General features: G+C 34.1%; 3 protein-coding genes and 1 non-coding gene across 4 annotated transcripts in view; 3 read left to right on the forward strand and 1 right to left on the reverse strand.

Moving 5' to 3' along the window:
• The window catches only part of LOC133174339 (sodium bicarbonate cotransporter 3-like), a 196,307-nt gene extending 185,036 nt beyond the window's left edge, over positions 1-11,271 (reverse strand). Inside the window, exon 1 of the mRNA XM_061309450.1 lies at positions 11,257-11,271. The gene's annotated coding sequence lies outside the window, so the exon portion shown is untranslated. The remainder of the gene's footprint in view (positions 1-11,256) is intronic.
• On the forward strand, positions 869-13,084 carry LOC133174054 (muscle M-line assembly protein unc-89-like). The gene is made up of 4 exons (XM_061309094.1): positions 869-1,130; positions 9,985-11,029; positions 11,174-12,951; positions 13,077-13,084. The coding sequence occupies exons 1-4, from the start codon at positions 869-871 to the stop codon at positions 13,082-13,084; spliced, it is 3,093 nt and encodes a 1,030-aa protein (XP_061165078.1).
• On the forward strand, positions 5,200-5,281 carry Trnal-aag (transfer RNA leucine (anticodon AAG)). Its single transcript has one exon. It is a non-coding gene; the product is annotated as a tRNA-Leu (tRNA).
• LOC133174336 (twitchin-like) overlaps positions 13,003-13,844 on the forward strand; it is a 92,097-nt gene continuing 91,255 nt past the window's right edge. The window contains exons 1-2 of the mRNA XM_061309443.1: positions 13,003-13,272; positions 13,465-13,708. Of these exons, the coding sequence (XP_061165427.1) occupies positions 13,089-13,272; positions 13,465-13,708 (428 nt within the window). The 5' untranslated portion in view covers positions 13,003-13,088. The remainder of the gene's footprint in view (positions 13,273-13,464; positions 13,709-13,844) is intronic.

A 13,844-nucleotide genomic window follows, 5' to 3' on the forward strand; every position in this document is an offset into this window, starting at 1 on the left:
GACAAAGTGTCAATTTTTAATATTTACTTTTGCTGTGTTTTTCTACTAAGCCACCTTTGAAATTGATTTTGAAAGCCATTTTTGTGTATACTCACGCGTAGAAATATACACGGAGAAACTCGCGCTAAGTTGACGTCACAATGAATCTTCAGAGACGTTAATAAAAATATGACGATATAGCGCAGCGAGAAATTTAAACACTGAGTATATTTTTGGTGCATTTAAGCATAATAAATGTAAATATAAGAATTGTTTTTAAATTTTGTGTGAGTTATTGGTGTGTAAATCACACAGACTTGCACGTCGGCATATTTTTCATGAAGCGCTAGTGTGCTTCATGAATTATTCCTATGTGACAAGTCTGTGTGATTTACACACCAATAACTCACACAAAACTTAAAAACATTCCTTAAATGAAGATTACAGCGTATGTAATGAAGAAGTTTCAGCATATAAGGACAAAGCGTCAGCATGTAATAAAGAAGTATCAGCAAGTTAAGAAAGTGTCAAAATGTAAAAGTGAAACGAATAAGTTTAGTCAAATAAGTAATTTTTTCTAGACTTCTTAAATGTCCTTACGCGATAAAAAAAATATAGATTTAAAGGGGTAACGACAAAAAGTAATTGAATATTATAGATATTATAGAAAATCTACAATTTTTTTTAATGTTTAGGAATTTGATATTTACATCAGTTACAAGTAAATAAATAAGTTAAGAGTGACATACCAATTCAATTTTTTTTCGTATAAGTGTCCATCAAAATATACTCATCTTCAAATCACGGAGAAAAGTTTTTCAATCTTGAATACATGTGAACTTCAAACCTTACGGTAGTGTCTCTTTTCATTTCAGACACCTTGACAATCATGCCTGAGAAAACTCGGGCGGCACTGGGAGGGTGTCAGAGATTTGAATGTCGGGTGATAGGATACCCACGTCCTACGATACAGTGGTTCAAAGATGGACGTAACATCACTAGAGATGATCGTTATGAGTTTGACTATTCTATTGAGGGAATTATCACCATGGTGATTAGTAACGTGACGGAGAAGGACCAGGGTGTATACTCCTGTAGGGCCGAGAACTCGGAAGGCTGGGCCGCCACTGCCGCTTACCTCAATGTCAGAAGTAAGAACTTGCTAATATTCCAGACACAGTAACCATGTCTAAGAAGTATTTCAGTGAAGATTCATCTAAAAAGTAGAAAAATATATATATTTTAAAAAAAAAAAATGAACGTTCCATTTATACCCCCTCTCAAATTAGTCGTTGGTGCTGTAAATGACTTTTGGAATATAAGTCTTACACATATCTTCTAAGTACATGTAAATGTGATTTTGTAGTACTTCATGACATTGAACAATTGTCATTCTTACACATATCTTCTAAGTACATGTAAATGTGATTTTGTAGTACTTCATGACATTGAACAATTGTCATTTAGATTGGGTCAAAAATCACAGGGAATGGACACTTCTTAATTTTGAATTGCAATATTAAAGGATTAAACAATTTTTTTTCAAATATTGGTATAAGATTATTTAGGTATTGAACTCTTATGCTTTACCAAAACTTGGGAAAATCTGAATTAACTGCAAATCTTCTAATGTTGTCTACGGAATAGAATGTAATCTTTGTGGACTTATTTATGTTGGTGAAACCAAGGGTTCACTTCATAAAAGAATATCGGGTCACAGATTTCAAATAAACAACGGGGGTCAGCAGCTTCTCTACAAGCACTTTACCTCATCATTCAATTTTGTCAATGAAAGTTAGAATTTTAGAAAAGATTTACCATCACACAAACAGTCCATCATTGAATACACCTTTCCGTAGACAACGAGAAGAATTTTGAATTAGAAAACTAGGGACGGCCTTTCTCTATGGAAGCAATGACAATGTCGATAGTGTTGGGAATGTTTCCAGTCCACAGTGTAACAATATCAATGTGATGGGACTTTTCAACCATACACAGAGACGTAAACGTAGTCATGGGCATCGGTCTTACAATAAACCTTTAATACACGATGTCTCTTTTGATTCATTACTACCTTATGTAAATCAGCAGTTAGGTCTTCATCACATTCGCACCAAACTTTACTCTGTCCCTTCGAAACTTTCTAATAGTCTACTTGAAAAGGTCAAGGAAAGCCCATTTTTTGATTCCTTGACACCAGAATACAGGCTCGGATCTGTGATTATGGATATTGCAAATCACATGCTTTTTAAACCGCCACGTTTTACAGAAGAAAAACTCCAATATGCCAGCAAAGGAATTGACGCGGTTAATATAAGTAATATTCTTAATCACAAAAGGGTCCAGTCTTGTATTCCACCATATTTCAAGTTGAAGACTACACCTTGTATTTACTACATATATACATCGACTATTGCTTCCAAACTTTTTAATTACAAGAAAACTTTACAATGCCTGGATATCAAATATCTGAAACATAATCCTCCATCGTGTTCATGTTCTTCTTCATCCTATAACTATAGTGTTGCTGGACACGTTACATTGTATTACTGGTGACGTAAATATAGTTAATAATGAGGACCTTAGATCACTAAAAAATTTTTAAAAGGTCCTAAATATAGGGAACCCCGATCCTTTAACTGGCGTTGTAATTTCATTTATATTATGGATTCTGTAGAGGATTACGCCAGGGTTGGGTCAGACATGAAAAAGAAGACCTTGACACTTTGTCAAAATGGATTAAATGTATCAGATATATGTTAAAATCTCGCATTAAACGATTGAGGGGCAGTATGAAAAACATCTATCCTTCTGTATTCAATAATTCAGAAGTGAAAAGAGAATTAGATTACACGATCAGTACGTACTGGTCCCTGCTGACAAAGCAGGTAACAACATTGTCTTTGTTTGTAAGGCTCTTTACATAAATTGCCCGAAGGGCTTTATGGTAAATTTGATCTCGTACCAACCCGTATTTATAGCCCGATAGATGTTTTAAAATGATACCTTATTACTTATATTTACATTTGTGACTTGTTCATATTTTATACTTACCTGATTATAATCTTTAACGCGTTTAAAATTTTCAAACCCAACTGATCCACTGATTGCGCGTCGACCCTTTATGACGTCACAGAAAAATTACGTCGAACAATTATGACGCGGGGAACCCGTGTTTATACGGATATAGATACGCGTTGCTCTTAATAGTGTTATATAAAAGAAAACATTTGCAAATGTAAATGTATCCCGATAGATGTTTAAAAATGATACCTTATTTATTAAAAAATTCCAAGGAACTTTCGGAACACTTGAAATCACAAAATTAAAAAAAAAAAATTAACAACATAAAAACTTACGACTTTTCAACTTTATATACAACTATTCCCCACGATAAATTAAAGTCCAGACTTTCTGACATCGTTGACAGCTGCTTTTTCAATAAAAATGGAACTCGTAAATTTACTTACCTTGTCATTGGTCATTTGCAAAATTACTTTGTCAAAAAACAATCTGATCGTACACACAAGTACTCTGAAGTTGACATTAAAAAGATGCTTGAGTTTCTGATTGACAATATCTATGTGGTTTTTGGAGACCAGGTCTTCCAACAATGTATTGGAATTCCTATAGGTACCAATTGCGCCCCGTTATTAGCAGACCTATTTTCGTATTCATGTGAAGCAGAATTTGTTCAAAATCTTCTATAAGAAAAGAAGAAAACACTTCAACTCGACATTTAGATATATCGACGACGTATCGTCAATTAACAATGGTTATTTCCATTCTTATGTCGACACGATATATCCCGCTGAGCTTGAGATAAAAGATACCACAGAGTCTGACACATCTGTTTCTTATTTGGATATTTTATTAGAAAAAGACATTAATGGTAATCTAACAAAGCTTTATGATAAACGTGGTGACTTTAACTTTTCAATCGTCAACTTCCCTTACCTATGCAGCAATGTACCCTTATCACCTGCATACGGAGTTTATATATCTCTGTTGATTCGATACGCCAGAGCATACATGTATGAACAATTTCTAAAACGAGGTAAGTTATTGACAAACAAGTTGATGAAACAAGAATATCAGCAGTCTCGTTAAAAGTCATCATTTCGTAAGTTCTATGATCGATACAATGACCTAGTCAGCAAATACAATCTATCATTAAGTCAAATGCTGACTGACTTTTTTCATTCTGATTGTTAGGCCATTATTTACACACTGAATCGTCGACGGATTTTTTTTCCGTTATTTCCGATCATAACAAGGAGCACATGGCGGGTGATACCGGTCGGCAGGGGATGCTCACTCCTCCATGGCACCTGATCCTACCTCTGATGTCTTGGAGGTCCGTCTTTGCTCTGCTCCTATTTTGTAATGTTTAATGGACTTTGAGCTCGAATACTGTTCGTTATCTCCACATATTTCATGAAAATGTACCTGAAACCTTAAAAAGTAATGTTAGGCACAAATGAAAGGTAGATTATACCCAGCTCAGAATGCTGTTTGTGTTTATATCTTGACAAACAAATGTATTTTTCTCTATCTCAGCCAAAGTCATACTGAAGATCTGAAAATTGACTTCAGATCTCTTATGAAAAGGTGAAATTAAGTTAATTAAAATGCAGTTTATTACAAACTAAAACACCTCAGAGGGAAAAAATTGGGATAAGGAGATAGTACTCGTGTACGGCAGTGATTTTGGAGATTTTGTAAAAAAAATTATATTAAGTCTATATTCATTTCTATCCTATACATTGTACATACGTTTGTTCAGCGAAATCTCTAAAACAATCGTAGTACTATTTTCTCTACTGACAAAATGGTGTCGTTCATTAGCCTAAGATTTATTGAGCCAGAACATTTCAATGCATATACTTTAAATAGATGATAAAAAGGAAAAAAAAATATAAGCAAACGGAAATTTAACAGATTAATATATCTCGGAGCTAAAAGATAATAATTAGAATTATTAGAGCTAGGCAATAATGAATTGATTCACGACACATTTCTTTCAATGATAATTTGTTTAAAAAAAATCAATTATGCCAAAGTTTAAAAGTTGTTTTAAAAACATACGTACAGAGAAAGACAGAACTAGAAGCGAAAGAGAAAGAGAGAGAGAAGAAGATTGTGTGCATGTTTAATGATGCAGTGTGTGTAGGTATGATCAGCTGGAAATCTTTTATTTACGTTGAACGCATGCAGACAGGTAGCGTGGCCGAGCGGTCTAAGGCGCTGGTTTAAGGCACCAGTCTCTTCGGAGGCGTGGGTTCGAATCCCACCGCTGCCAAGAATTTTATTAAAGCTACAATTTAAAAAAAAATACTAGAGAAAGTATTGTTATTATAAAAGTGTAAAGTATTATACATAAAGTTCGTCTTTTACATGTACAGAGAGGGAAAATATGTGCTCAAAAGCAGAGTCCACGATAAATTAATGGGTTGCAGAATTCTTTTAAATTTGATAAAAATTCTTTCTAATGAAATAGATTTTCACAATTCGTCATTCTTTATTTTGTGCTTTTATATACAAACACACACAAACAAAGGGAGAGCTGTCAATATGACAGCAAATCGGGTTTTCTTTTGCGAGAACAGTAGTGATATTTCTCATTAATTGAATTTTCTGTTCTGAAAACTGTGTTGTGTGATATTTGGACAATATTAATGTACCCTATGAACATATTTGCCAAATAATTACTAAGTTCATTTAACTGATATTTCCTCCATAAATGATCAAAAATAAATTCAAGGTGCCATACAAATCTCTGATACATGCACAACTGCTCTAAAAAATACAAAAAAAAAAACCCCTCCCTGTATTGAAAACTGTAGGCCGGAGGAGTTTTCCAGACAAATGATGTACCATATAAGCAATATTTTGCATAAAAATGACTTAGTTTTACAACTGGTATTTTTCTCTTAAATTATTGAAAATCAAAATCCATATACCATGTACATCTCTGATATAACTATATGTGAATTCACCAATCCAGGACCCTCAGGGGGCATTTACAATCATATCAATAAGATCACATTCAAATGTCATAATATTATGAAATATTAATCATTTCTACAGTACAGGTACAAATGGAAGATATACAGTGCCACATTTATGATACTCGTGAAAATATAATGTAAAATATGTAACATTTTCACAGTTGTCTGATATATGTACGATTGATTTGCAAAATATAAACTTCTTATCTTGAAAAATGTAGGCAGCCGCCTGCCCGCCATTTTTCCTATGGAAAACCCGGTTTTAAAAATCGGAACAAAAAATAAATAAATAAAAAAAAAACTTATCCTAATTTTATGATGGGGGCAAGAATTCGATGAATGGAAACATGAAAAAGGCCATGCATTCCGAGAACACAATCAATTATTGTTTTTCCGTGCTTAATTTAAGTGTTCATATGTTTGCTTTATTTGTAACTGTAAAGCTTTGTAGTTTGTTCTGGTTTTCTGTGTGGAATTTTATTGATGTAACATTTACTACGTAACAGTTATAAGCTACCAATGAAGACTCCTCATTAACGTAATCAATGTTTAAGTGTAACTATACATTTCCAAAATTTCTTCTGTCTCAAGTTACTTTTATTTCTGGCGTTTACAAAGAAACTTAGCCCTTCACAAATTTTCTCATCCCCCTAAATTTGTTACAGAAAACATTTCCTCTAGAGATTTCAACAAGAATCTGCATACTGTGAAATCGTTATTATGCATGTATATGATGTTCATTATACTCCTATGTACTCTATTTTGGTTATGTTATAGAATTTTTAACTTGAATATAGAATTCAGATCAAAGCAGCACACGATGTAGTGAGGAATAATGGGTTTTTCTTTGTAACACCAGCCTTGTTATCAATAAACAGATAACAGTTTCTGATTTATTTGATTTTTGTTTGCAGATAAATGGCGACCTTTCTATGAATAACACGAGCGTTGAAAAACACGAGCCAAACATCAGATTAACATGCACTCTAAAGTTTGTTCCATGAGTAATTCTATATTTTGAAATAGCTAATGCAAGTTTTTTGTTGTGTGTCTTTCTTCTTAGTTCTGTTCGTACAAAAAACAGAACGTGTGCTTCTTATCTTTGGCCATTAGAAACAGATATTGCAAAAGACTGGCAACATTCCTAACGTACATGTAAGAGTGGCATCAAAGGCGAAAAACACAATTCTGCGAACAAAGCTAAAAAATCAGTGATATTTAATATATTTATAAATTCCTACAGTTGTTGAAAAAATGCTCCAGCTCCATCTTTTCCATTAAAACATATCCTTCTTCTTTTTTTAATTAATTCTCTTTATAAAAGAATATTAAATATCATATATTGAAAATAAATTTCATAGACTTACTGCTTGCGTTTCAACTACAAAACTTCTCACAATTAGAAATGTTGTAAAAAAGCAAACTCTCAAATAAATAAATAGATAAATAAATAAATAAATCATAATTAAAAAAATTAAGCAAGCCGAAAAATGTATTGCGCACAAGTGAATTTTCCTCTTAACCAAAATTACGGTAATTTTAGATCCATGACTTGCAAAAGTTAAAACCTTACATGTAGATTATTAGGAAAATAAGCAATTAATTAAAATGAATTTGGCGATCTCGTAAACCCTATCCATATATGAAAGCAAAACAATGTGCGAAAACAAGGACAATACCGTATACAGAAAATCATTCAGATATGAATAGGTTAAAAATAGGTTCACGCAACACTAAAAAGTATTCTAGCATGTTTCACGTTTTCTTGGAAGTGATGTCAGATGTGGTTATATTCGAGGTCTTTCGATAATAAATATTCATAAAATCTTTGTTTATCATTAATAATGCTGATATATGAATCTCGATACACACGTCGTAATAAATTAATTTTTAAAATTCTATTTTAAAAAAAAAGACACCACATTGTTAAAAATAAACAAAATGACAGACCATTTCAATCTGATAAAACTCTTATCTGTATCGGTAAAATAGAATTAAATCGTATTTAACATTGATCTTATTATCATTTTAAAGAAAAGTCAAAATCTTATCCACCTTGATAATCTTAAAATTATATTTACATTAAAAGAGGCGTTTTGATCCAATCCAATTAAATTTTACATTATTTAAAAGTCGACATAGGGGCAAGGGGTTATGTATTTGTTGTTTTAAATAGGGATTGAAAATTGTATTTCATATCTTTCATTGAACAGGTCTATGGGAAGCTTTTCCAGATTACAGAATTTGGGATAGGGGAACGAGGACTCTTTAAATTATCGTCAAATGGCAAACAGGTTTTCTTAACCTACTTCAGGGGTGGGGGAGGGGTTCAAATTCCATGTTCAATACCTAATAAACAAAATGTAGAATATGCCAATTCTTATTTCATGAAGAGGTCGACATCCTGAAATTAAGATCGCTGTTCCTGGCACACGACAATTATGTGAAATGGTCCATAATTCTGCTTAATTTTTGAGCATGTTATTTAAGTAAAAATTATGGTTAATTTAAGTTAAAGAATCTTTTTGTTTTAAATCTAAATTAAAATCGAAATGTATAGAGATTCATTTACTACATGAACGAGTTGTTAATCAGAGATTTCATAAATATGATAAATATGATAAAATTTGATAAATATGAGTGACACTGTTCCCAAGAATAAGTCCATTTATTTGTCTAGCCTTGTACTCTACTTTGAATTCCATATAAAACTGGGGCTTTTAATCGAGCCAAACCGCATTGAAATTAGGCTTTTTACCCTTTTTTGCATAAAGTTTTTTTTTATAGTGTAATTATCAAATTTCTCACTTTTGTAAAGTAGAAGAAAGGGGAAAATGTTAATTACTATATACATGTATAGTTCAAAACATCAAAGTATAGAAGGCCTCTTGCTAGTATTAAATAAATCTATATGTGTTACAACATATTTTAAACAGTTGTTTTGTTATTATTAATTTATTACTGACAATAAAATTTTGCAAAATTTGACAAGTCCAAAAATGACTTTAGCGTCCTTACAATTTAACAGATCATGAAATTTAATAACATTAGGGTTAGCATAAAAAATATTTGGAACAAGTTTTTTTTCGTTCTCTTTTGAAAAAAGCACATTCTAAAAGATAGTGGAATTCATCTCCTAAATTGTTAGAGGAACAAAGATCACAAATTCGATCATCTCTGTCAACACCCCAAAAGCGACCTTTCTCAATTGGAAATCTGTGATTCATACATCTAAATTTACATAAAGCTTTTCTCAAATCATTTGGAAGATAAATCAAATATTTTTTTCAAAACAATGTTCTAATTTAAATAACCTATAATTAAGGGTTTTTGGCATATCAAAAATACTGGCATACCAATTCTGCTTAAATTGATCAATTAATCTAGTTTTTATCAATTTTGACACCAACGTTTTCTTTGGAGAATACTGTTGTAACCATAACTCGGACATTCCACAGTCATTTAGTGTTTCTTCAACATAGTTAATCCACTTAGACTGCATTAAGTGCAGTACAGTGACCTTTACGATTGATTTTAAATTACCCATTTCGTCTGGTTCAGAACATTGGAAGTTCTTGGTTTTCATTATGATTAGAATTCCAGTGAGAAATTTCATTAGATAAGGTGCACTTTTTACCAATCTATCCTAAATCCCAACTATAATAAGTTTTTTTTTCGGACACTTAATATAGTTCAAAAGAACTATTGCCCTGTTAACAAAGGCTGTATTTTTTTTGTTCAGGCATTATTTATCTGTCTGGCAAGCTATCTCTGCATATTTATTTTAAAATTTTCTAGAATTTCCAACCAAAAGGGGTTTGTCAACCCTGAGTGTTTTTAAGGGCTATTTAATTTGCACTAGAGATGCAACTGTGCACATATACAAGAATTGAATGCAAACGCATTAGAGCTAATTCTTAACAATACTTCACATTTACAAATATCTTCATTTAACTTACAAATTATTCCTTTTCAAACAAATAGATGATTATAGTTGTAGATGAACGAGTAGAACACGAGCTCATGTCGGTCCATCAGATGAAATTTGAGGTGGGCGGTCTCTATGACCAACAGAACGACGACCAGATCCCATTAGACGCCCAGTTTGACTCATTCATCGAACAAATCACAGGCAAAGGAGGCCACTTCAACATCTCATCGTCTCTTGAGGGAATGGAGAACCAGAAGAATGAGAAAGGGAGAAATGGAATCCAAATTACTAGCGAAATAGACAACCACAAAGATTTGAATGAAGGCATTATTTCAGCAGATGTTGAATGCGATGACAGTGGGATTGGGCTGGATCTCGAGAAATCCAGAATGTCATCCACAGAGGAGGTCACTGATGAAGCAGATGGCCAGAAGAACAGACTCGGTATGAAAGGAAGAAGTTTACAGAAGGACTTACAAGATGGTGGCTCCATCGATAAAGCAGAGGTCTATGGCGAAAAGGAACCTTCGTTAACGATACAGCCAAAACGTCGCTTTTCTGATCTTGATGTTCATTTAAAAATGATGGGCGATAAGACCTATCCATTTTTTCAACCAAATCCGGAAGAATATCCAGAAATAGATGGACCAGCAAACACAGGAGACATTGTGGCTGAATCAGATCAGTTAGAACTGAAACAGGAAGCAAAGGTGGATAACTGTGATCAGGAAGCAGTTAGTGGACTCTCACTGAAACATGATTCTCATCTCAATGGTAAAGAAAACAATAATGTTGTTTTATCTCCTGTAATGGATGTGGACATTGATAATACATCGAAAGAAGGTGTTTCTGATTCGAAACCCGTTTTAGAATCGGTAAATGAAAACTCATTAGACAAGGATATAAACAATAGCAAGCCAGTTGATAAGGAATCGAAGGCAAAAAATGTTACAGAGGAGAAAGACGACAGGGAAAAAGCTGAAGCAACAGAAAAAGATTCAGAAGATGCAGATCTTCTCGATGATATGCTGGAATATCTGAAGAATAATAGGAAAGGTTCTAGGCGATCAATGACGACGGATAGCGGTTTAGGAGATGATGATTACAGGTACAGTATACAATACATTTTATCAACAATTGTTTACAACAGGTAAGGGAGAAAAATATGTGTAAAAAGGCTTAGGAGACGAGTATGTAATCCATACTTTTTGTTTTCTTTTGTTCTCTATATCTTCATTTATTTCTCTCCTAGGGACAGCTCTCCCGATTCTGATTGTGAAAACCATGAACATCGGCGGAAACGATCACAAGACAATACAGACCACCACTCGAAAGGAAAGCCATCCGTCTTTAGCAAACCTTTGAACAAGATGAAGATACCAAAGATTTTAATTGAAGAAAGTGATGAAGTAGAAGAACAAGAGTTTTTGCATCCTGAAGTAGTGACCGAATCCCAAACAGAAAGAGATCCCACTGTAGCGGTACCTGAAGTTCTTGATTCACCGAGATCTCACACTGAGGAAATGAACGAGATGGACAAAGAGAACATTGAACCTATTCAAAAATCACATTTGGAAAATGCAATGAGAGTAGAGGTGGACATTGTCCAAGGCAACAACAATATCGAAAGTATGATATCCGCAAATGTAGTTGCAACTGAAGAGGCGCCGTGTTCAAAAGTTGACTTGGTGGAAGAAAAGGAAACCAAAAATGAAGAAGATAATGAGAAAAGAGAAATACAGAAACAAGATCTTCACGTACCTATTGTTTACGCTGAGCTAGAGTCGGATATCGATACTGCTAGCGAAATTGGTAACATGACCGAACTTTACGAGACAGCGGACGATACTGAGTATGAAAAACGACTAGCTACACAACTAGAGTCTGAACTTGGAACCAGTATGGAAAGTATTACAAACAAGGACGACGAGGAGAGACTCAAGATTCTTGGTAGAAGATATGAGCTGAATACCAGCAGTAGGGAGAGCAGTATGCCTGTTAGTGATTACGATTTCCAGTGTCGAAAAGATTCCTTGCGAAACGACAGGCGATCCACTCTCAGAAAGCAATACATGATTGTGGATTCTGATGAAGACGATGATACTCATAGTCTTCGTCCTGTGTATGATGATGATTACTTTGCAAGCACAGAATCCTTGGGAATAGGTGTATCCAGAGAGAGTTTGGACAAAACATTCTCGCAGTTGGAATTGTTATGCGGAGAAGTTATTCCTGAGACAGATGAAAATGTTCTTTCCAGAAGTGGTTCCCGAGATGACGGTTGCGATCCAGTTGAAAATGATAACAAGGATTTTAAGATGCTTGAAAAAAATCAACAGAATCCGAATATCTTTACAGAGTGTTCAGATACAGCATATTCTGAGAGTTTGTCTTCTGAACCTGAGGATATTGAGGATATTCTAGCAAAGAAAGCAAAAGAAATTCAGCAAGAAATGGATACTCTTAGTCTCGCATGGACAGAGGAAGAATCTGTTGAAAACCAGAAGATGTCCAATAACGTAGAAAAGCTTCAGGATACGAAACCAGAAGTCCCTAACCAGATTATCCACACAGAGATTGGAGATAAAGTACAAATCAAATCGAGGAATGAAAGTTTTGTCAGGGAATCTGAAAGACCTCAGGAAACTACTGAAGATTCGCTCGCATCTTCTCCTTCGTCTGAAAAGGCAAAACTTAGTGAATTAAATGAAGGTTCTCCCTTAAAGGCAGAACTATCTAACAAAGAGGTCTCTTCGACTAGAGAAAATGTTTTGAAAGAAAGGGAAGGAAAGTTAAATATTATTGAGGACATTTCTGAAGAGCAAATGAGAGCGGCAGTAGAAAACGAGAAAGACTCTCTATTTGTTCAAGCGGAAGTTAAGAAGACCAAAGAGCAAATACAAGATTGTTTAAATAATTGCGAAACAGATTCAGCCAAACGAGAACAAAGTTCTGTCAGTGAACATGAACCAGTTAAACAGGTTGATGAAGGCGTCATTGTTGCAACAGATTTAGCTAAACGAGAACGAAGTTCTGTCAATGAACATGAAACAGTTGAACAAGTTGAAGAAGACATCATTATTCCTCAGAATGAAGAGCCAAATGATACTATACCAAAGTTTGTCGACGTATCTAAAGATACAATCCCTCAACAGCCATCTGACGAGATGATTGTACTGGCAGACGTAGACACAGACGAAATGAAGTACCGATCTCCAATGGACGATTTCCTGATGTCGAACAGCAAAGTCTCCAGTAAACGGAAGAAGACGAGACCTGTCATTTTGTCTGCTTCATCTGACGTCACAATTAAAGAAGGCCAGTGTCTGGTACTGGAATGGGAAATCACAGGTTTGTCACTTCAACTTTAATTTAAAAATCTATACATTATAAATTATTTTTCACCAGGAGCATGAAATAGGAGCAATGTGCATTGAAATCAAATATCATAGATTTGCCATACAACTACTAGAAAAAGGTTAAATAACAATTCCACAGTAGATAATCAATTAGTTTGAAAACAAACAATCTTTCTTTCAAAAGGAAACCCCGAACCAAAGGTGGAATTGTACAAGGATGGTGCCTTGCCCCGATTCTGTAATGGAGATGGTCTATTCCACGACTCAGACTTTGTGACATTAGAGGTTCTCCACAGTTCACCTAGTGATACTGGCTGCTATGAGCTTCACCTAACCAACGAATTAGGAACTGACGTCAGTTTAATCAACGTCATCGTGAAGGAGAACTCACGTGAGGGATCTTTGGTCTTGGAGAAGCCTTTTGAGAGGTAACTTTGTATCTCATAGACAATTTGCAATGGAAATTTTAAAAAAATTGCATATGAATTCTAACATCAGTTTTCGGAAGAAGTTGATAGTATTTTAGCAGCTGATACTATATATTATCTTGTATTAAATGTATCT

Source organism: Saccostrea echinata, unplaced genomic scaffold, assembly GCF_033153115.1.
Source record: "Saccostrea echinata isolate AGI-Se365-2 ecotype Australia unplaced genomic scaffold, CSIRO_AGI_Sech_v1 ptg000057l, whole genome shotgun sequence".
Taxonomy (NCBI): Eukaryota; Metazoa; Mollusca; class Bivalvia; order Ostreida; family Ostreidae; genus Saccostrea; species Saccostrea echinata.

Excerpts from the sequence above, each read along its gene's own strand:
- LOC133174054 (XM_061309094.1), top strand. The coding sequence starts at position 869 with ATGCCTGAGAAAACTCGGGCGGCACTGGGAGGGTGTCAGAGATTTGAA. Across the intron at positions 1,131-9,984 it reads CGCTTACCTCAATGTCAGAA|TTGTAGATGAACGAGTAGAA; the intron begins GTAAGAACTTGC and ends AGATGATTATAG. Across the intron at positions 11,030-11,173 it reads TTAGGAGATGATGATTACAG|GGACAGCTCTCCCGATTCTG; the intron begins GTACAGTATACA and ends TTTCTCTCCTAG.